Source organism: Notechis scutatus, chromosome 2, assembly GCF_049901735.1.
Source record: "Notechis scutatus isolate UNSWTSFEM ecotype Mainland chromosome 2, rNotScu1.2, whole genome shotgun sequence".
NCBI classification, from domain to species: domain Eukaryota; kingdom Metazoa; phylum Chordata; class Lepidosauria; order Squamata; family Elapidae; genus Notechis; species Notechis scutatus.
The window spans coordinates 85376104-85399145 of NC_142010.1; the positions used below are offsets into that span (position 1 = coordinate 85376104).

The 23042-nt window shown below is 37.0% G+C and overlaps 2 protein-coding genes across 3 annotated transcripts in view; one reads left to right on the forward strand and one right to left on the reverse strand.

Annotated features, from left to right (window-relative positions):
* Positions 1-13620, forward strand: part of NDFIP1 (Nedd4 family interacting protein 1) — a 29893-nt gene extending 16273 nt beyond the window's left edge. For both annotated transcript variants that reach the window (XM_026687830.2, XM_026687837.2), the window contains exons 3-8: positions 790-920; positions 1871-1958; positions 3769-3893; positions 5921-5987; positions 10236-10341; positions 12708-13620. In XM_026687830.2, the coding sequence (XP_026543615.1) occupies positions 790-920; positions 1871-1958; positions 3769-3893; positions 5921-5987; positions 10236-10339 (515 nt within the window). In that variant the 3' untranslated portion in view covers positions 10340-10341; positions 12708-13620. The remainder of the gene's footprint in view (positions 1-789; positions 921-1870; positions 1959-3768; positions 3894-5920; positions 5988-10235; positions 10342-12707) is intronic.
* GNPDA1 (glucosamine-6-phosphate deaminase 1) overlaps positions 1-23042 on the reverse strand; it is a 62614-nt gene that overhangs the window by 32652 nt on the left and 6920 nt on the right. The window contains exons 2-3 of the mRNA XM_087955388.1: positions 12454-12542; positions 5544-5681 (exon numbers count right to left, since the gene is read on the reverse strand). Coding sequence (XP_087811514.1) covers positions 5544-5597 — 54 coding nt within the window. The 5' untranslated portion in view covers positions 5598-5681; positions 12454-12542. The remainder of the gene's footprint in view (positions 1-5543; positions 5682-12453; positions 12543-23042) is intronic.

Below are 23042 nucleotides of genomic sequence, written 5' to 3' on the forward strand. Positions count from 1 at the left end.
AGAACAAAGAACATTATAATCAATAGTGAACATGGTTATTTAATTAATATTTACTTATTATTAAGTAAGTAAATGCTTAATATTTACTTTCCCCTTCTTTCCTACCTCCGAGGAGTTCAGATGGCACATGTAGTTCCTCCCATTTCCTTAATCCTGTGAACTAAAATACTGTAATCTGAAAATAGGTGACTGGTATCACTCATTTATGCATGCATTAAAATATGCATAAAAGTTAAAACATTTATGTGCCACCTGTCTGCAAAACATCCTTAGGTAGTAGATAAAATTAATGAGCCTTTTGCCTTAGTGATCTCCATAGTCTTAGTCTGATGTTTTATTAACACTCGCTTTTATGACTCATTGTTAATTTGATCTCTGTGTAGAAATGCCTATTATTATGATTGATAACCAATGGAGAAGCTTTATTGTATTGTTTGTTTTGTCCCCAATCACTGTTCTTGTCCTGACTTACAATTTACCTCTTTTGGGATTTTGGGCCAATCTGATTTGAGAAAGGATTGTTCTCCACGGTTATTTCCCTCAGTCTTTCCCAAAGTGGTCCATCCAGATTTGTTGACATGATAGCTCTGGGAATAACTCATTTGGAGGGTATTGTATTGGAGGAATATACTGTATTTATTCAGAAGTACATCCACTCCAAGAATATAATGGATTTTTGTCACTTTTCTGAAGATAGAAAGTTGGACGTGTTGACTTTTCAACTCATAACATAGTTCAGTTTAGAAATGTTAATCATAAATTAATCATCTTATCTCTCCTGCTTGCCAGCATATTTTGACTACAAAGATGAAGCTGGGTTCCCTAAACCTCCTTCATATAATGTAGCTACAACTCTGCCTACTTATGATGAAGCAGAGAGAACTAAGGCAGAAGCTACTATTCCCTTAGTTCCTGGAAGGGTAAGTGTGCTTTGATTCTCTGCAAACGTATCAAAACATGTGAAAAACTAAATATGCTGATGCAAGTGCTGTTTAATAGGTGATGTTTTTCCACAAGCATATTTAGGCCAATACAATTCCCTTAAGAAGTGACCATAAGCTAAGTTTGCTGATGTAATTAGGTAAATAAATAACAGGAATAATTTATCAATTTGTGCAGTTTTAGGATATGTAGGTAACACTTTTAAATGGTTTTATATTCTTGATTTCTTTTCCTCACTTTAAATCTGCAGGGTATAGTTATAAGGTTGCTATTTTGTTTACTTTTGTATTGTCCTATTTGTACATTAGATACAGTTCACTTAGTCTTAGATCTTTCTTTTTAAATTTCTCTTTAATTATGGTATTTCACTCGTGTATATGAAATATTTCTCATTCCTTAGTGATTTACACTGAACTAGGAGAAGGTAGGTATGCTTTGTTAAACACCTATCTGTATACTATTAAAACTCTTGTGTCTGGTAACCTTTAACTGGGCAAAATGGTGCATCAGAGAGCAATGATTTTTGAACCAAGATACATCAATGGAATAATTTACAGAGTGTGCTCCAAATCCAAAACCTGTGACTCCCATGGAATTGAAATTTGGCAAATTTTATAAAATATGGCATTAAAAATTATAATACAAACAGTTTACGATATAATAGAAAATGTCATAAAACATTCACTGTCCTGATGTTTGACTGCTATATAGTTCATCCTGGGCTGCTTTCAAGGCAGATACATCTCTGAATATATTCCTGAATTTTGAAGAACATTAAAATTTCTGCCATTATTGAAGGCATTGAATAATCTGGTAGGGAAAATCTCTAATTTTCACAGGTTTTCTAGTACATTCTCCTTAAGGAAATGCGACATGTTGTTATTATGAACCAGATTTCTGCTAACCATTTTGTTCATTTATGTCACAGGAGGAAGAGTTTGTGACACGGGATGACTTTGATGATTCTGATCAACTGAGGATAGGAAATGATGGCATTTTCATGCTGACTTTCTTCAGTGAGTACTTTTAACAGAGTGCTCATTTAACAAAATTGAAATTGAAATAACATTTGATTTTCATATTTTATAAGGCCATCTAGATCAGTGGTTGCCAACCAGTAGGCTGTGGCCCACTGATGGTCCATGAAAATTTTTTGGTGGTCCACAGAGAAATGTCACCTCCAGAGCACCCCTCCAAAGCAGTTAATTCAGCCTGCGCAGGAACACAAGTCTGCCCTGTCCACATGGCCCGCGGGAACCCTCCCTGCCCACTCACTCTTTACATGGCAAACTTGCCTGCTAAGTTGCTATTTTTCCTCCCCCGACCATTAGCTGTTCTGCTGTGTGGGGAGATTAGATTAGCTAGAAAGCAGGAAAGTTGGATTTCTTGCTTTCTAGCTAATCTTTAAAAGCAGAGCTGAACCTCCCTTGGGACTGAAGGTTCTATTATTCAGTGCAGGCTCAGGTAGCCGATTGTAGATCGATAGATCTCTAAGTGAATCTGTGATTCTTTGAGCAACTCAATCTGCCTGCCTGCTTTGCCTGATTTTGGGTAAAAGTTACTCTTTTTTATAAAAATGCAATATTTATATAAAGATTTATAATATTTATACAAGCCATGGCCAGCCAGTCACATGACCACCAAGCCACACCCATAAATTAGGCCACACCCAAGAACCGGTTGTTTGAAATTTGAATCCCACCCTTGCCTCTGTGTGTTTGTGTGTGTGTGTGTATGAGGGAGAGGGAGAGGTTGAGGTTAGATCAGATCTCTCTCTCACTCTCACTCTCACTCACTCCCAGAAACGTCAGCAAGCCACCAAGCCACCGTCAGTCAAAATACATATTAGTGGTCCCTGGGATTTAAAATTATGAGTTTGGTGCTCCCTGAGGTCCAAAAGGTTGGTGACCCCTGATCTAGATAATAGAAATATTTTTTTCTGTGCTGTTACCAAGACTGCACATATGGAGCTGATATTTTTTTTAAATAATAATGACTTTCACTTTCATCACAAGTATAAACAAGTTTAGTAACTTATCACTTTCTCTTAAAATACAATAATCTTTTCTTTCCATATTTCACATCTTACTATAAACAAATCCTTGAAACCTCATTGTTTCAGTCCTAATCACCAAAAGCCCACTAAGGGAGAGAACAACATACCTATTTTAGAGAGAACAGCATATCTATTTTAGCCTTGATCAAATAAACCAACTTCCTTTTACTTTTAAACAATCATGATCTTCAGTCCCCTGAAATAATGACCTAGAGCGTGATTTCTTTTCATCTTTTCTTGTCCCTTCTCACAAAATTATTCAGAGCTTTACTAAGCCTCTTTTGTAAATCCAGTATAGGAAAATAATTCATGTCACTTTCTTGGTTAATTATTTGTATATCCTTTTTAATTTTTAAATCATGAGTGGATTTCTTCTGAATATCCAGTGTAGCATTTTTTTCATAGACTGTCACTTTAAAATTCACTTTCAGATCCTTTCCTTCTACTTTAGCACCTTAGTTACATGGTGATTGATGAGATTTCTCTGGGAAGCTGAGAATCAGGCATGAAGGCAGTTACCCTTTTCTCTTTCTACCTCTTCAAGTGATGCTGAGAGGCTTTCTGACTACTAGCCATCTGTAGATTGCCTTTGACAGGGGAGTTTTCCTTCCGTAACTTTTCACGTTAGTCTTTTTTAATTACCCTCTCAAATTCTTCAGGGCATCCTGGTAGCAGCAAACTTCTTTAAATTATAGTATGACTGTCAATAATTAGAACAAAATTAAATCCATTATCTGGCATTAAGTATTTTCTTTGTTTTGCTTTTTTAGTGGCATTCCTTTTCAACTGGATTGGATTCTTCCTCTCTTTCTGCTTGACTACCTCAGCAGCAGGAAGATATGGGGCTATTTCTGGATTTGGTCTTTCTCTCATTAAGTGGATTCTGATTGTCAGGGTAAGTTACAGAATGGAAAAAGAAGTTATTACAAGTCTCTGTATTTGATACAGAGTATTGTATTTCATTATTTCCTCCTTGTGAAAGTTTAGAAAACTAATTTAGACAAACTATTATGTATAGAATATTCATTGTATTTAGGAAATACAATATAATAGATTCTGTTTGAGCCTTGTGATCAGTTGTGTGGAGTCCTTAATATACATTTGCATGCTAATTTGTTTAGTCTTCTTTCAAACTTATTACTGTTTTAACTGAATGTTTTTTTTATATTTTATTGTGCAGCATTTGGATACATGTTAGAAAACTAGTATATATAAAATCCATTTGCTCTTGGATAGGCACTCTGCAATTAATAGGAGGCAGTTTGTTACAAGTAAATCATGCAACATTAATCTTTTTTTTCTTGTTTGATAAAGTTATTACATTAGTACATCAGGTAAATGCCACAGACATAATTATCTGGACTTCAACACTCTTTCTTTCTCTCCTCCTTTCTTTCTTTTTTTCTTTAGAATGCTAGGAATTGAATCTAAAATTAGCTGTATAGAAGACATAGGATTTTCCATTAATTTGTATAACTATATATGTGGATTTCCCATATATACATGGTTCTCATCTACTGGTAGGATTCCCAAAGCAGCACATAAAATTAATGAAATAAGTTTGAAAAACTGGATTAGATAATATAAAATACAACTTATATAGATAAATTTTCCTTAAGAATAGCTGAAGGCAAAAGAATTAACTTTGATACCATCTCTCCATTAACAATATTTTACAAAATTGTCTTTAAACATAATTCAATTTTCCATTTTGGAGAAAAGACAAAAGGTCATTAAAAATCCAAGCTTAATTTCAGAGAATATATCTAAGAACTAGGCAATAGATACTTTTTTAGAATAGAATAACAGAGTTGGAAGGGACCATGGAGGTCTTCTAGTCCAACCCCCTGCTCAGGCAGGAAACCCTATACCATTTCAGACAAATGGTTGTCTAGTCTCCATGCAAAACTGGAAAATAATGCAGTTGCTACAAGAGTGTTATTAACTGTTATGAGTCAGCTTCTTAGAATAGGGACCGTATGTTTTACCTTTCCAATCCGATCCAACAGATTGGGCATGCTGTAGATCCCGTCAACCAAAGAGTAACAACTGGCAGAAATTAGAGGATAGGCTTTTTCTGCTGTAGTCCCTGCTTTATGGAATATTTTCCTCTTGGAGATTAGAATGGTCCCTGTTGGCTTTTCATAAAGCTGTAAAAACCTTGCTTTTTCCTCCAGGCCTGCAGCTCAGGTCTTAGTGGCCCTGTTCCTTGGCTTTACTGTTGGTTAACTATCTTGGTTGCAGTATGTATTTATTTTTGGGCATTTTTATTGTTTCATTGTTTTTAATTGTTTTAACATTAATTTTAGAATTATAAGCCACTCAGAATCACTTGGTTTAGTTGGGCAGCTATAGAAATTGAATGAATGCATAAACAAATCAATATTCAAAATACTTCTGAATAATTTTAAAGTGTACAGAGCCCAAGAACTTATACATGACACAGATCAGTGCAAGAGGCAAACATATTTGTGCATCAAAACTTTGATAACAAAAGGAATCATTTGTATTTGAGGAAGAATATGCAGAACGCCTAGCCACTTACCTTTTCCAACAGCAGATTTTCCTCATTGTTAACTTCAGCAGTAAAGTACGTCATGTTTGCTCTTTCTCCAACCAAGAGTAAATTGTTGCTGTGTTGGTCTTATGGAATCAAGCAGTGGCCATCTTATATTCACTTCCGCTAAGAAAGTATAAATGAAGGTATTTTACAACTGTTATATCCTAAAGGATTTCTTTCCAGAACTATTAATACTAGCTCAATAAATAAATGTAAGTGAGCAGTTATTTGAACACTAAACCATTCCTGCTTTGGAGGATTTAGCAATTGTTCTACTTAGCTAGCAACTAATTAGCAGGCTGAAAAATCCCACAAATGCTTACCAGGTTAATGCATTCTTCATTTTTGTTTTTAATTTTTAGTTCTCTACCTATTTCCCTGGCTATTTTGATGGACAATACTGGCTGTGGTGGGTGTTCCTTGTATTAGGTAAGTGGGTTTCAGTGAATTTATTTTAGTGTTATCAAGTTGTTGATTGTAATTATTTTACCTGGGGCTATAAATCAAAATTTAATTTGTAAACTTAAAAAAACCTTTTCATAAAATAGCTTTTCTGTTAGCTTTTTGACTTAACTTAATTTTTAACTTTAATTTAATTCATTACTTGAGAAAGGTTTAAGAATGTAGGGCCCTTTTTAGGGATTTCATATAAATGAATCCTGCCACCTAGTGGAGATGTCATTAGTTGCATATTAAAAAAAATATTGTCTGACTTGGCATTGGCCAAATTCAAATCCTGTAGCTTAATCAGATAGAAAATGTATCAGAGATAACGTGTGAAGGGAAGACTCAGATTGGTCAAATTTCTTCAGAACGTTTCAAGATTATTCAGAATCACTAGAACCCAGTAAATACCACAAATCAGGAGAGGCATTAACAATTTTCAAAGGATAATGGTGTAGTTAAATAATACCAAGAAAATGATAAAAAGCCAGAATTCTTTCTTTAAGAAAGGCGTCTTGTAATAGAAAAGAAAAAACTCCCCAGGTTCTGGTAAAATAAATGAAAAATAAGTAAATAATGGAAGCCACTATAATCAAACGCATGTTTAGAAACATCTATGCTTTGTTGCAGCTGTTAAACAAGTTGTAAATTTTCCTAGAGAAGGTAGTTTTGATTATATTAATTCATGTTTTAATCAGTTCCATTGTTGCTGATGAGTGTTTGATGGATTTTTAAATTTGTAAAAAAAATGTAATGGTTTTATGACCATTAGAACTTACTAATGTTCCATTGTCTACAACATTTTTGCAGTGGTTAAATGAACGCTGTGAGCATTAAATGAACGCATTGGTTGCTGTGCTGTGTTTTTGCTGAAAACCAGAAGTGCCAGGTTTCAGCAAAACTGTCATAAAACACAGAATGAGACCACTGGATGTTGCAAATGGACATAAATCAGCCATAAAGTTGAGCATCCGAAATACAATCACATGATTGCAAGGGGCCCCGACTATCAGAACTTTAGATCCAGGTCATAAATCCCCTTTTCAGATAGGTTATATGATGACTCGGGGCTGGGTACAGAACCAGCAGAGCCAGAAAGAAAGCTTAACTCCCCTTTATTGTTCCAATGTTCCCCCCCAAAGTCCCACCGTTCACTGCAAGTCCAGGAGCAAAACTAAACAGGCACTTCCAAATAGTTCCTGGCTGCTCTTTGTCCAGAGGAGCAGTATGGTTCTTAAAGCAGCCACAGTTCAGGGAATTTGGTTGAGGAGAGTCCTTGTCACAGGAAGAGTTCCCTGGAACTGTAGCACTACCCGGAGGAGAACTGTGTCACTGCAACCTTGCATGTAGCCATAGCCAGGGCAGGCCAGCACGGCAAACAAAGCAAACAAGACAAGCACAGCAAAGTATCCAGATGTTGGTAACAGCAAGTGAGACTGGAAAAAGCAGTGCTTGTTCCTGACAAACGCCCCTCCCAATAGCGTCTCTTTAAATTTCATTCCCCTTTGGAAGAGGGGCGGGGTGCCCTCCCGAGTCGTCGGATTGCCCTGCGCTGATCCCGCCTCCTCTCCATTCTCCATTCTCGGGGGTCGGGGGGGGGGAGAAGAAATAATTCCTTGTTGCCGGAGCTCCATTGCTGCGCTGCACTGCTTGCCCTGTCCTCCCACCTCGCCTGGTCTTCCTGCTGTCCCTCTCCCTCACTGCGACCCTTCCCAGGCCTGAGGGATCCGGAACTGCCTCATCCTGCTCATCTGGTCATTCCTGTCGGCCCTAGCTCTGTCTCATCCTTCTCCTTGGACTCAGTTTCTGACGGAGCCGTATCAGGTTGCTAAGCAATTGGTCATAAGTTGAGAACTACCTGTAATTTAAACTTACCAGTACTTTAAAATAGTTTTTAAAGGCCAAGGGAGCTAAATATGGAACATTCTCTCTTGGCTCCATATAGGCCTTTCAATATGAATTATTTATGTGTAATTACATTTTTTAAAAAATATTAGTCTTAATTTTTGTAGTATTATTTGTAATACGATTTGTAATTGTAGATTTTGTTGGGGAACCAACTCTTCAGTGTTGGAGATCTTGCCAAGTAGATGCATTAGTAATAAAATGCCAAATGAGTATATAGACACAATATTGCACACTGGGATAAATGCAACTATAAATAATTGGTTTCGCAATGCATTGAAACCTTCCAAATATTGTTTTTGCTATAACAACTAGCCTGTCTCTCTCTCTGTGTGTAAAAAATAAACGTGTTGATTAAATGTTCAGCTAATCTGAAGTTTGCTTCAGGTTGGTTTAAGAAAAGAAATGATATGTCTTTAAATGTTAGCAATCACAAATACAATCAAGACAATAAGGAATACACTAATTATTAGAAGAAATGTATTGTTCAATGAATGCATAGATTTTAGATCTACATGATCCTAAGAATTATGGATAAAATTTCACCTTTAAACAGAGCTTCTCCATCTTGTCTCGGACTATGCATTCAACACTCTAAAGCTGTAACTCTTAAACTGGCCAACTGTGCTAAGACAAGAGAATGAATAAAGCTATGGTTAAGTACCCTAAGCACAGTCTGTAACTGTAAGGAAATATAGATTGTTTGGATATTAAATGGTATTTTTTCCTCATTTGGAACTCTTCTGTTTATTTTAGTAATGTGACTTTGAACATGGGATGAATATTGACTGGTTCAGTATAATGTTTAGAAGCAAAAATTAAAAACAATGTTTACTGTTCAACTTCAACTGAAGTTTGCTTTTCTCTTTGTTGAATAAAATAACAAGCTCATTGTTAATAAACCAGTGTTTCCACTTGGATACTTATCTTTTATTCTTTAGAAATAACTTTAACCTTCTTGAACTTAATTTACTGTTACTTAAACAGCTCATGCTTAAGTGCTGGAAGTTTTATAAATTTCCACCCAAACCACCCAATAATTCCTTCTGGTCCAGTTGACAGTTTGCCACTTCAGCCTTCTCCAGTCTCGAGCCCAGGGATGACAAATTCGATTTCATTGAAGGCCATGTCAAGGTTGTGTTTGACCTCGGAGGATCTGGGTGGGTGTGGCCATGGTGGGTGTGGCCAGCATGACATCACTCATGTCAGAGGAATGCCTGTGGTGACCGGAGCACTCTACCAGCAAAAGCAGGCTCCTGAACTCTGTATTTGGCTGGGACTGCCTCCTGCAACGCTCTGCCAGTGAAAACAGAGTTTGGGAGAGTCACATGTGGCCCTCCCGAGCTCCATTTTTGCTGGCAGAGGCACCGTGGCTGGTCCTTTGCTGTTTCCAGGGCGGACCTATGGGCTAGATCTAGCACCCCATGGGCTGGATCCAGCCCCAAGCCATGAATTTGACACCCTTGCTCTAGTCCCTCTTGTAGGATTCTCACTAAGAGGGGCTCCAATTTTATATTCTTTGAATGACAGTCAATAAATTATATATAGTATTTCTAATGTAGTAGCCTTAGCTTAACAAACTATCTACATCATTTTTAGACAGAGTTTTTACAGTTTAACTGTCTCACTTCTTATTTTCCTGTTTCCACTTTCATCTGCTCATGCTTTATAAAACTTCAGTACTTTCACTTGTTAGGCTTCATTTTAGTTTAGGGTCCACACTTACTCTTTCCTGAGCTTCTTGAAATTCCAACACCTTTATCAAGCTATCCTTGCTAACATTTGGTTGGTCATTTCCAAATGTCTCGCTTAGCAACAGAATTTTGGGCTCAATTGTGATTGTCAATTGAGGACTACCTATAATTCAGAAATGTCCAACAGTCTCCATTGCCTAAGGAATTTCTGTTTGTCTAGTTTCATCAAAAGCTAGACCTTTCTGTTCTTAACTATCTTTATTAGGATGAAAGCTTCTTCATGTCTTTGGATTATTTTGGCAAGGAGGGGGGAAAATAATCCTGTGATTTTTACTTTACAATTCTGTCCCAATCAAGGATTCCCATCCTGCCAACCTCTTTTCCTTTTCATCTCTTCCCTTTAGCTGAGAATTGCTTACCTGACAACAATCCTGGTTTGAAGATTGTTTGAATTAGCAGAAAATCACTTGACTTGCTCATTATTTGACCTTGTTCCACAGTAAGGAATGTAACAAATTAAGGCAAACCATAACAAATTAGAAACTGATTGTTAGGCCCTTGAACAAACAGTGCTTTTTGGATCAAAGGGAAATAATGTGTTTTTTCATAAAAATATTCTGTACTTTTTCTATAGGGTTTCTTCTGTTTCTCAGAGGATTTATCAATTATGCAAAGGTTCGGAAGATGCCAGAAACATTTTCTACACTCCCTAGGACAAGAGTTCTCTTTATTTACTAAAGGTAATATCCTTCAATAAAGTTTGCTAATTTCTTGGAGGGGGGTGTATTTGAGTATATAGACACGTGTGAAATTTTTTTTAGAAAATTTCACATTTCCCTGTTATTTATAAAATCAATTTATATTATTTGTTGCATTTGTTGTCTTTTTTGTATGATCACAAAATACATTTTTGTAATTCAGTCATATTGACTGCTAAAAGAAACTTTCAAGTTGCTTTAGGAAAATATGTTTCCTTGACCTATATGCACAACTTCATTTGCCAAATAGATTTTCACTATTGAGTTAGAAGGCAATATCAAAACTCGGGGAGGAAAAACACCATCATTAGCCACATAAAGACACTTGAAGTAGAGAAGGTTTTATTCGTTGTTTTTTAAACTGTGGCTAAGATATCTTTAATCCTTTATTAGTGATTTGACATCTCCTGTACCCCTCCTGACTAGGAGAAATTTCCACTGAATTACAATTTTCCTCACTTCTAAGTTTCTTTCAATACTAATGTAAAAAATGGGTTTGGCTGGCAGGTCATTCCTGTTCTTTTGTTTCTACTGAAATCAGAAACTATATTATTTCTCCAAATGTAGGTTTAGTTTATTTTTAGCCCATCTTCTTTATTTTTATAAATAACTCAAGGCACTGATCATACCTAATGCTCCTTCTGCCTCATATTTTATCCATTACAATCCTGTGAGTAGGTTGGGCTAAAAAAATAATGACTGACCCAAAGCCACCAGCTGGATTTCATGCCCAAAATGGGCCTCAAACTCAATCTCCTGGTTTCTAGGCCAGCACTTTAACAACCACATCAGACTCCTGATGTAGTTGATGGGGGGGTGGAAGCCACATAATTTTGTATCTACCCAGTGTTTATTTTGATATGTGCAAAAAGTGACTTTTTCCAAGTTCGTGGATTAGAACTCTTACATAAAGTAGGGTGCCTGCCTATAAATGAAATTTTCGAGCCTGCCAAATTAAAATTGAGTAGGCAACAAAATGTATATCTTTCTTTATTAAAGGTGCTTGATGCTGGTTCAATTGGGCAAATTTATGCAACTTACAAAGCAATAGCTGTACCGTCCAACAAGCAGCGGTATTCATAATAAAATTTGTAGTAACTTCTAGATGTGCAGAAAAACAGTTCAAAAAGGATGCTTATAAACAATGTGCAGAACCTACTTGCTTGAAGCTCCTAACACAATTATTATCCTAAGCCAGTGTTTTGCAGTCAGTATGCAAGGAACTAATGCAATTTTTTTTATATTATGATTAGTTAAATATAATTAACTAAATTGTAGTTATTAATTATGTTTACTATATAGTAATCTTATTCCTTGAGATTAAAGTAAATAAAATTAGCAATTTTTAATCTGTTCAGATTTGAACATGAATGCAGGAGTTATAATGATGAATAAGATTGTAGATTGCCTCTTCTCATCACTTGAATTTTATTGTACTTTTTATTTTCAGTATTCTTTATAAATTGATACAAATAAATACATGCAAATTGATACAAGCAAATAAAATCAATTTTTCATACAGTGCTTGCAGGCTGCATTCAAAATATCAAAGTCATTTGTTGTATCGACCTGATTATGCTAAGCCAGAGAAGGTAGCCTTTAGCCTCCCCCCACCCCCCATTTGTGAACCTCCAGTGTCTATTTTAATATGATCCAATAATACGTTATTGCTGTCTGAAGTATAGTTTGTCTAAACTTTTGAAGAAAATAGCATGACTCTGTAGAATATAGAGCTGCATGGAGCAGATATAGAGTAACCGCACAACACCGTGGTTGAGCGGTTAAGATGCTGGTCTTGTCAACCAGAAGGTTGGCAGTTCAAGACCCAAGTTTCGTGTGATGGGGTGAACTTCCATTCCTGCCCCAGCTCCTGCTAACTTACCAGTTTGAAGGCATGTAAATGTGAATAGACAAATAGGTGTCACTCACCTGTTACCTTGATGGGAAGGTAACAGCATTCTGTGTGTCTCAGCATATATTCATACCAGCCAAATGAGCATGCAAGCGTCTTTGGACAATGTTGACTTTTTAGCTGTGAATTGGTGATGAGCACCACCCCCTAGAGTCAGACACAACTGGACAGGAAAACTTTACATTTAGAATGAGTTTGGCCAGTGTCTTCTGTTTCATTCTTCAAAAGCTTGACATCAAACACAGATTGTGTCAAACACAGATATATTCAGCTATTAAAATGAAACAACAGAATGAAGAATGTAAAAACAGTCAAGGAGACAAACACATGAATTATTACGCTATCTCCAATAATTTGTGTATGTAAAATGTTTCTTCCATATACATAACTTGTTTTATGACCATTCTTCTCTTTGCTATCATTTTGCTTTTTTCAGACTGAAGTCTTTTGGCAACATTTTCCTGCTTTAATGAATCCTCCCTCAATTAACATATGGACATCTGCAGGAAATGAATCAAGACTGAACACCAACAAAAGAAAAAAAAAGTAATTAATCACATGCTTAAAATAAATAAAGTTTTATTGGAAAAAAAGAAGCATTTCTTTCTATTTGTTTTTAGATGTAAAATTTTAATAGTACAATGCAAACTCCTGTAATCATTAAATCATTAGTGGCTAATGTTTGAAACAGCTCTTGCAATCAAGTTTGTGATGTTACTAATAATGCCTTATTTAGTATTTGTAGTCTTTTAAATAGCATGAGCTATTGCCCTGTAGCCAGAAGGGGTCAGTCTTGCTTTTTTCTCCCCTTAAAATGAGCTTGGAGTATACTCTCTTAGTGTAAGATACTGTAATAATGCTGGCCATTGTGAAGGGATGTTCTTGGATCTAGAAACTTGTTTTAACTGTATTTCTGCACATAATATGTATCTGTCATTAAATAAAATGATAACAACTTGGAAGTACATGCACAATCTGAACGTTTTTAAAGAATAACTGTGAGAGTATTGCTAAGATGATAGAAATATGTATTAATTTTTGGTAATATATGATAAGTCCTTTATACAATTGTACTCTATCCATTTTGGCTTGGGATCCTTGCAGTGTATGTTGGTAACGTAAATTTCAAATAATTTGATACTGCCATGTGTAAAATCAGACAATTATGTTTGATGAATTTAGGGGTCTTAAGATCCTTTACTAATTAACATTTCTTGTTTTTCTAATTTATGTTACAGTTAAATATAGTTTATTGTATGTTTCTGTGATTTCTGCAAAGCAGTAATTCAGAATTCTATTGTGTTAAAACTGTAAATATAGCAGAATATTAATAAATGTCACTTACATTAGTAGGATTTTCATTTTGCTATGTACCAGTGTTCACATGGAAGCTTTAAGGGGGAAATCCTAAAACAGCCCAATTAGCACATGCACGCTCTCTTTTGGGCCATTGGATGGCAAATGGCAAGGATGGAAGAAGATATGGCACTATTTTATTACAAGTTTCAGTTTATTCTATTACTCAAATGTCTGCTGTCTTAACCAATTCTCACATCTAAGGCTGTTGACAGACCAAGTAATTGTTTATTTCAAAATTTGCTCTATTGCATAATGTGTCCTAAAAAATACAATCTTCAGCTAGTCTAGGCCTAATGTTTATGCTAGGAGGGATATCACAGGCAGAATGTAACTATTTTTCATGCTTGAACTATACTTGTGCACGTATGTGATTCACGTACATATTACATTGGTAATATTTTGATGAATGTGACCTGTATGTAGTTTCAAACAGATAAGGATTCCACTTGTAGGATGAAGATGTATAGTGCATATACAAGTGTTTTCTGTGGATTTTTTGAGGGTTGTGTTGTCTTCTTTAAATTAAACTCTTTTAGGGCTCTTACTGCAGCTTCAGTTTCCCATCTCAGAATAACAGAAATCTTTGATGCCAGACTTCAGCAATTTTGGTCAGAGATAATTTGTGCAGGGAAGGAGCAAAGGGAGGGGGGGTTTGTCATTTGAGGCCTTGTGCAATTCCCAAGGCCTCAGGTTCTCCATCTCTTTTGTATGGAAGGCACTGACATAATGAATTTCATTGAATTCTTGTAACACAGCAATCATGTTTAGTATTTCTTTTTGGAGTACACGAAACGTACAGGAGACAGGATGAACAAAGTTCATTGTATCTGGTTTGGCACAGCCCACTTGCTAAATATGCTATCCCATCTTACTGCACGACTTTAAAGCTTCTTGTTTTGATAAACATTATAATACATTTTATTATATCTGGTGCTTTGCAACAAACGGCATAGGTGAGAAAAACTTCCCTGCCACACTAGAGAAAAATGCTGACCATACAAAAATACTAGGTCTGTTATGAGACTTTTAAAATTTCATGTGTGTTTTTAGCTTGCTCATGGAACCATGTAAAATAATTTACAGAAACAAATCCCCAAATGCCTTCTTTCCTTTAAATAGGTATCACCAGGGATTAATAGTATCACCTTCAGTAGAGATGCATTTGTTTTCAAAGTGGTGTCAAATCCTCTCTTCATTTCCTGGGTTGTTTAAGACAACAAGCTTTGTAACAGTGATATTTGAGTCTTTTGATAAGGTATTTTGAGACAGCACTGTTTGTATTTGCAGAGAGATGCAAATCACATCCCTTCAATTTTGGGGGGGGAAATGCCTTCAAAGAGGTGTGGAAATTTTTTGAGTAATATTTCTGTAGCCTAATTATTTTTAATATCGGCCATCTCCTCTGAATTATCATACAATTTTTAAAACCTTATTCAGTGGTTGAAAATATATATGTTAGGCTTGCCGTCCTATAGCCACTTCCTTGATGAGAAGTGATTTCAGCACACCTTAATTTTAGATAGATACGTAGAATTTTGCAGTACATTATATGTCATTACTGAAAAATATGTAAGTAACATGTTTTTATAATGTCTGTTTTGTAATAAACAATGAAATCACAATTTTAAAATATGCCAACTGGCTTTCTAACTGCAATTGTAAGCATCACTGAAAGCAAAGCAACTTCTAAATGGATAGGCCAGAAGTTTTACTATTCTCATTCTCTGTATGATAATCCAAGCTGTTGATCTTCCCTGCACATAAACTGCTTGTAGAAAAGAATATGCATGAGGATTCCTAAGTACCTGATATTTAAATTTTAATGTTTCAAGCTTTAATAACATTTAATTATATTTATTATTTGAATCTTTGGAGGGCAGGAAAAATATGGCTAGAAAGAAAAAAGATTGGAAACTGTGGAACTGGCAATGATATTTTGAGTGTGAGTGTATTTGGGGATGGAGCGGGAGACTGGTAAACAAAGTTGTTTTATTATTTTGACTTTTTAATTTAAAATGAGGATTGTTTCTGTCAAGAGCCACACATTTTAATTATTATTGGATGGGACCCATATGCTAAGGGGAGGGGGGGAGGGCTAAATCCAATAATGAAAAGAGAAACCAAATGAACAAGGCCACTCTTTTCTCTCAGACCCGCTCCTATATATCTTCAATATCTCTTTATCATTCTCCCCACTCAACATATTCCCCCAGAGAAAAATTGATACTCTGACCAGGATTGAGGTTTAATTTGGAACAGGTCTCACACAACTTTAGTAAAGAAGATTCCCTTTGGATTTACATTGAGAAAGAAAGGAAGAGTGAATAAAGTGAACTATGAACCCTTAGGCAGATGAATGGGCTTAGGTGTAACCTACTAATAGATTTGGATATTTCAACTTGTCCTAGAGGTTTCAGGCAATTTCTCTTACCCCTGAATGACATCTGGAGAAATGATGTGGACAGATTTTTGGTGCCCACTACCATGCACCAAATGCAGGGAGTTTTGCAAAAGAACTAGCCCTTGCTTCTGGATCTTGTCCCCAGTCCTGCCTTAGCCATAGTGGCATATTTATTATGAGGATCCCCGTCTAAATTCTTAAGTTCAGCAGCCCAGATGCACTTTGGCACTTTAAAAATGTAAAATGATATCAATCATGCAAAAGTTATAGATTAGCTTCCTTAAGATACTATGTTTATTCTTTACCTGGTAACCCTGAAAAGCTCTATCTGGTGATTTTTTCCCCCTTAACTTGTGTGCTATTCTAATTATGGTAAAAGTTGCTGGAAGTTAGATCCCGCTACAGATAAATGATCTACTCAATTCTATAGCTATTAGAAATAGCTCCATCACCCCGCATCTTGGGAAATTTAGACATTAGAGTTGACTGCAACAAAAGCTGATGAAACCTGCACGGTGCATCAAATATTAAGAAAATTATAGAGGCCTAATTTAGAGCAAAAGGGGAACGGGAAGTAGTAAGCACTGATGCAGATGTACAAAGAAACTTTTGTGGGTTAGCTTAAACAGACCTCCCGGAAGCAACAGGAACATAGTATCAGCAGCTTATCTCTTTACCGTGTTTATTTGCACCTACCAATCGGCCACATGTTTACCTTGTATTGATAGTGCAAAGTTTAGAATTTCAGTGGGGTGACAATGGTGCAAGTTAGGTTATCTTCTGCAGCAAACAATTTCCAGGTGAGGTAGAGAAAAAGGATGTTTTGTGTAACTAGACAGGTGTGGCTTTCTTGAGAAGTTTTATTTACATTTCCCTGGATCTAGTTAGCTTAAATGTTGCTTTTAGGAAAGTGTAGAAAGATATCTGCATTGATTTTGCTATACCAAACACCTAAACCAAATGGTGCTGTTGGAAAACAGCTACTCGCTAATCAAACCAGGAGGAAGCTACTACCGCTAGTGTCTAGAGATTTAGAACTGATGGCAGGATATGAACATATTACATCTTCTAAAATCAGTACAGTACCTTGTTCTGAAATGTCATCTAATTTCTTACCAAGAAAAAAAACAAAACAGAATTTGCCTACACACTCCCAATACATTTTCTTCTAGAGTTTGAACTGGAAAGCATTGGTGGTAGGCAGCCGTTTTGGTTTTTTTTGAATCGGGATTAATTCAGCCTGAGTTGTTGGAAGACTTTGGCTGCAATTCAGTATGCATTTACTTGGGAGTAAGTCCTTTTGAACTCAAAATGACTGCCTTCTGTGTAGATGTCTACAGAGTTAGGAGTGGATTAGACATTACTGTTGCTCTAACCTACCTCTGGTTCATTTTGTCTTGACCCAATGACTGACTAGCACACAGATATTGATTGACTGTAGATTAACTCCTATTGGGGACACAACTTCCTGTTCTGACGCTGCTGAGCTGTCAACATACCTTTTTATGTTGCTTCTATTTGTGTTGAATAACCTTGGAATCATTAACTGTGATTCTTATCTGAGCACCAGGTAGCAGCTTGGATTACTCCGGCTATTTTCTACAATATCTCTTCCCCCTAGTTTTGCCAATAGATCTTTTCAAGGCAACTCACTCACTTATCTATATGTCTGGCTACATTTATGATTTATTTTAATAAGTGAAAGCTAATTTTTTGAATCTCAAGGATCCAAACCTCTTATGTGTCTTTGGGTATTGCTGCTTATCCAGCCTCCTTGAACTAAGAGGCTGGCTACATCCTTTGGTGCAAATAGGAAGCAGTATTTTATGACTGAGTAGCCATTCCTATAATGATGGGTTGTTGGGAATGTTGTCATATTTGTTTCAGCCTTAGCCAGGAAAAAGAGATTAATTCTTCTAAAACCAGCAACAGCTGGATAAAGCACAAATCCCTGGATATCTCATCACCATGTTATTCTTACATGGTTGTTTTTCAGGCTAGGTTTCTGATTCTGCTGCTGAAGTCAGAAAGGAGAAGATCTGGGATGAGGAAAAGTGTCGCTTGAAGTAGAATATGTATTGGGGGCAAATATCTATACACAGTAACTTTCTCCACAATTTATGGGTTGAATTGAGAGAAGGTGATTGACCCAAGATCACCCAGTGACTGGAGGTGAATCAAAGTCTGGGTCGCCACATTACACGATACTGGCTTACTGGCGTTTAGGTCTTGAGACTCTTTCTCTGAATGTTTTTCTATTATTAGGAAAGAAACTAATGAAATTTTAGAAATCATATTCCTTAACCCTCTTCATAGGGGAGTTGGCATTAACGAGATTCTATATTTTGCAACACGTAAGATGAGTTTTCCTAAAGAAATGTCGCAAGCAGAAAGTAAATGAGTCAAATGCCCAACACACTGAACAAGAGATGGGATGTTTCTAATAACAGTCAAGAAGTTTGCAGCAAGTGGTAGCATCTGGCCAATCTTGTCTAGGCTTAGAAGCTAAGCTAAACCAGATCTGGTTAGCATTTAGTTGGGAGATCCCTGGGGAATACAAGGGCTGTGGACTTAAGCTGAAAAATAGCCTGGGATAAAGCAATAGGTTTCCATTCTTCACCAACAATGTTGTGCAGATGGATTTATGAGTCTATTTGATTTAAAGGAAGTTTTATCTGGCTTGATGCTCTGGTGAGCAATTATTGTTGTTATTACTAAACAAGCTTATATGGCTGTCAAATCCACACATGGTGACTCTGGGCAGCTTGCAATATTAAATGGAACGGGAATAAGAGATTTATCAGAAGGGTGGGAATCAAGTCTAGAAAAATCTAAAGGGATCAAAAGGCAAGGAGACATTGCTTACCATATAGCTGGTTATGTGTTATGATGGATTTCCAAGACCTTGCTATAACATTTGAAAAATTAGCTGCCCAGTCTCTGCCCAATATCTTCCTGATATGTTCAAATGATAAAAAAAATATTGTAAAGGTGGTGGTACTAAGATAATGGATACCTGTAAACCTCTGAATTGTAGTTCATGAACTGGGACATCTTGACACAAAGCTTTCCTGATATGAAAAGATTTTTAAAAACCCAAAAACATGTAATAGAAGGTATGCGGAACTGAGAAAAAAGTCTGCCAGCTAAGGACATCCTGGGTTGGCAATTCTGTCTCCACTAAGTGCCTTTTAAGCTCAAAATGTTGTTGGAAATATCTGAACCATCTGCTAAGCCTCAACAGAGCTTAGATTTTAGTAAGCACATTATTTTTGTGCTTGCTGTTCTTATCCAAGAATGTGACTTGGTTTAGCAAGCCATGAAATCTCTAGAGTCCACTGTGAAATGAGCCAGAAGTGCAGCAATTGCTCCTCTCTGAAAAATTAATTTTGGTTACTTTCGGTACATATCTCTGAACTATTTTTTAAAGCCACTAGAAAATCGGAAGCAGCATAGAATCTATAATTAAAGACCCAGTGGCTATAATGGGAATGGATTTTTGAACTCAAGGCAAACCCCTTCTGGCAGTTCCTGTGCCTAATAACCATCAACAGAAAAATCACATTCAATTGGCTCCAGCTGTTAAGTCGACAAGAAACACAATTATTGCTGGAGAAGAAGAAAGGAAAGTGAACTTTAGAAACATCACTAAAAACCCACAATACCAAACTAAACCCAAGGGTGAATTTGCTCGAACGATGAAATGGCACCATTCAATTGGGTCCATAATATTTTGTGAAGAGAAGAAAGAAAAAAACCAACTTGGGCAGCTTTTCACTGTTCTGTGGCAGGCTAGCAATGTGTATCTATTCTGCTCTTGTGCGAAATTAGTACTTAACATTTGGGATATTGTTGGATTTTACTAATGTGTTCAACGTTGAAAAAGAATCTCCAGCATTCTGCTTTTTCCTCTTGCCCAACTACCTATCCTAGTGATACAAATTTTCTTTTGAGCTGCCTGGGGATATCAGCTGAACTTGACCAAAACTCCTCTGACCTGTTTCACTTCCTTTCTGTTGTCACCTGCTTGCTTACCTAACTATTCTAGATCCAAGGAAATATTTTTCTTTGAAGATGTTTAGCTTCTCATCCAAGAAGACGAGAAGCGAAAAGTTGCCAAAGAAAGTCCAGAAAGTCCAATTGCCTCTTGAAAAAGCACCTTTGAGGTAACCTCTTGACTCAACAGAAATGCTGTCAGTGATGATGATGGAAAATGGGGAGCAAGAGTTTCTTACCCTTTCCTCTACTGCTATTGGCAGTAACTTGTGTTTGTTTGTGTGTGTGTATGGGTTGCACTAGTGTTTTTCTCAGTGCCTGGGCAATTGATGGAACTAATAAGAAGCTAAAAAACAATGGGCCAGAAAATTCTACCACCGTATGTCTTAAAATTCTTCTCTAGACAGGGTCTCATCCATAATTAAGTGTGGAATGGTCACAACAGAAATTAAGGTATGTGAGCGATTGAGGTTAGCTGATCAACCTCCCTCTTAGCTAACATTATTGGCCAACACTCAGTATGTTCCTACTACCTTACCACTTGTACATGACCTTGCAAAGCTGGCTATTTTTCATTTCCTTTTATCATCCCTAAGCAACTTCACCATAATATTTGGAAGAGCAGGGAGTGACTTACAGAGAGAACACTGCTATAACTACAGTTGTGTTGCTTCTTGAGAAATATCTCGGGTCTCTTAGCCTAGGATGGCATCAGTATGGGGTGATATCATTTGTTTTGTTCCCAGAACTCAGCGATTGTGGCTCTGCATATACTGTATAATAGCTTGTACTCTATTCCAGCAGGTCTGTTCTCCTGGGATCTGCCTGCTTTGTACATATATATTTGTTTCTAGTGCCCATCTTTGACTGATTACCTCTGGCTGTATCTGTTGGATGTTTGGTCTTAGTGATGCCATGAGATGGGGGCAACATATCCTCAGACACCGGGGGAGGTATTGCAGTATTAATTCTGGGAAAACGCACATAAGAACCAAGCTAAAGAATCAACACAAAGAGCTCCTTGGCCCAGCAATTAGTTTCTAACAGTGTCCGGCTACAAGTTTATAAAAGAGCCTAAAGGCTTCCTCTTTCTACTTTGCCATAATATCTGGTGCTGGAAAGGATTAAATGGTTGAAGCAAGCATACCTAATGGCTTACTACACTTGAATGACATCCAAAATCTACATCTAATATGGGAGAATCCAGCTTCATTTTCTCTCTCTCTCCCTCTCTCTCTCTCCCCCTTCCTCCCTCTCTCTTTCTCTGCAGTAAAGCTTGTTCTCAGAGGCAAGACATTTTATGTAACATTCTTGTTTGGTGTGATTATTTATTAACCATCAGATCACAACGGAAATGTCCTGGTGCAAACACAGCTGCAATGACAGCAGTGTTGGCTTGACCTCTAAACGGGGCTACAAGGAATATTGCTGTAAGACAATGAAAATAACAGAGCACTGACTTGAATTAATAGGCTTAGGAAACCCAGAGTTGCACATGTTGTAATATGTGGGCTTATATCTTATTTTCAGATTTCTAAAAATGCAATAGTATCTCCTGCAAAGGGGACTGATAATTAACAGAACTAGGAGAGACATGAAGGGTGAATTTAACTCATTCCTGCCTTACTGTTCCTGAGGAAAGTCCTCTTCTGCAGCTTCTACTTCACAAAGGGGGGGGGAAGCAATTTGAGGAAAATAACTTTAAACATGTGGTTCTGAAAGCCCATTGTTTTACACACCATGGGCATCTGTAATTGTGCTAAGCAGTCTTGGGATTATAATAAGACTGCTTAGCACAATTGCAGTTTGTTGTCACGTGACAGCACTTTGCAGAAAATATTGGATTTCTGGACACAACAGAAAAATCACCTTAACTTTCTACAGAGAGGAGAGACGTTCAGATTTTTTTGCAGGCCAGTTGAAATCAATGCCTGGTAAAAGCAGTTGAAAGTGCTGATATCTGACCACATTCCTTTATCTGAAAGATGCCTGTGGAAAACCCGATGGAATTGTGTGATGAAATTGGAAGCCTGCTTGTTGAAGAAAATGTTTTTGAAGAGAACTATATATCTTTGCCTCAGCCTGGAGGCCAGTAGTATTCAGAGACAGCAGAAAACTTCTATCTAGAGAGCCTGTTTTCATTGCAAAAAGAATAACAGTGGGAAGGGACATTGGATGTTTTCTAGTCCACCCCCCTGCTCAAGCAGGATGCCCTGTACCATTTCAGACAAGTGGTTGTCCACTCTCTTCTTAAAACCTCCAGAGATGGAGCAGCCACAACTTCTGAAGGCAAGCCATATCACTGATTGATTGTTCTATCAAGAAATTTCTCCATATCTCTAGTTTGCTTCTTTCCTTGATTAGTTTCCATCCATTGTTTCTTGTTCTGCCTTCAGGTGCATCTTTGCAATGGTCTAGAGCAGGGGTGTCAAACTCGTGGCCAGTGGGCCAGATGCGTCACATGTTGGCACCGCCCCTGCTCGGTTTAGCAAAGGGGGGGGAAGTCCTGCTATGTCAAATGACAATGCTGTGACACCGTGAGTTTGACATCCCTGGTGTAGAGTTTGCAAATACAACCCTTCCTGCTGCCTCATCTCTGGGAAGAAATCCTAGGTTAAAAAAATGTTAAAAACAGAGTCTCGCATTATAGTATATTAACTATAACAAAGGCATGGGGAGATAAAGAAGAGGAAAGGGAGGGAAGGAGGGAGGTAGAAGACCAGTAAGAAATGGAGAAATGAAAGTATTCTGAGAAAGATAAATGAGAGCCAACATGGTAAAGACCATATTTTTGCCTTCCCTTGTCTATCAATCATGAATGCAGGTGGGACTTTTACATGAAGGAAATGATGTGCATTTGACTGCTAGTCTTCTGTCATGTTTCACGATTGATTTATAGGAGAGAAAGTGATGGCGGGGGAGTTTCATTATACTGTTCAATTTTAGCTACTTTCCTACTGGCTCTCATTGGAAACCACATGGGTTGGCACTTTTCTTTAAACTTTACAACAGAAC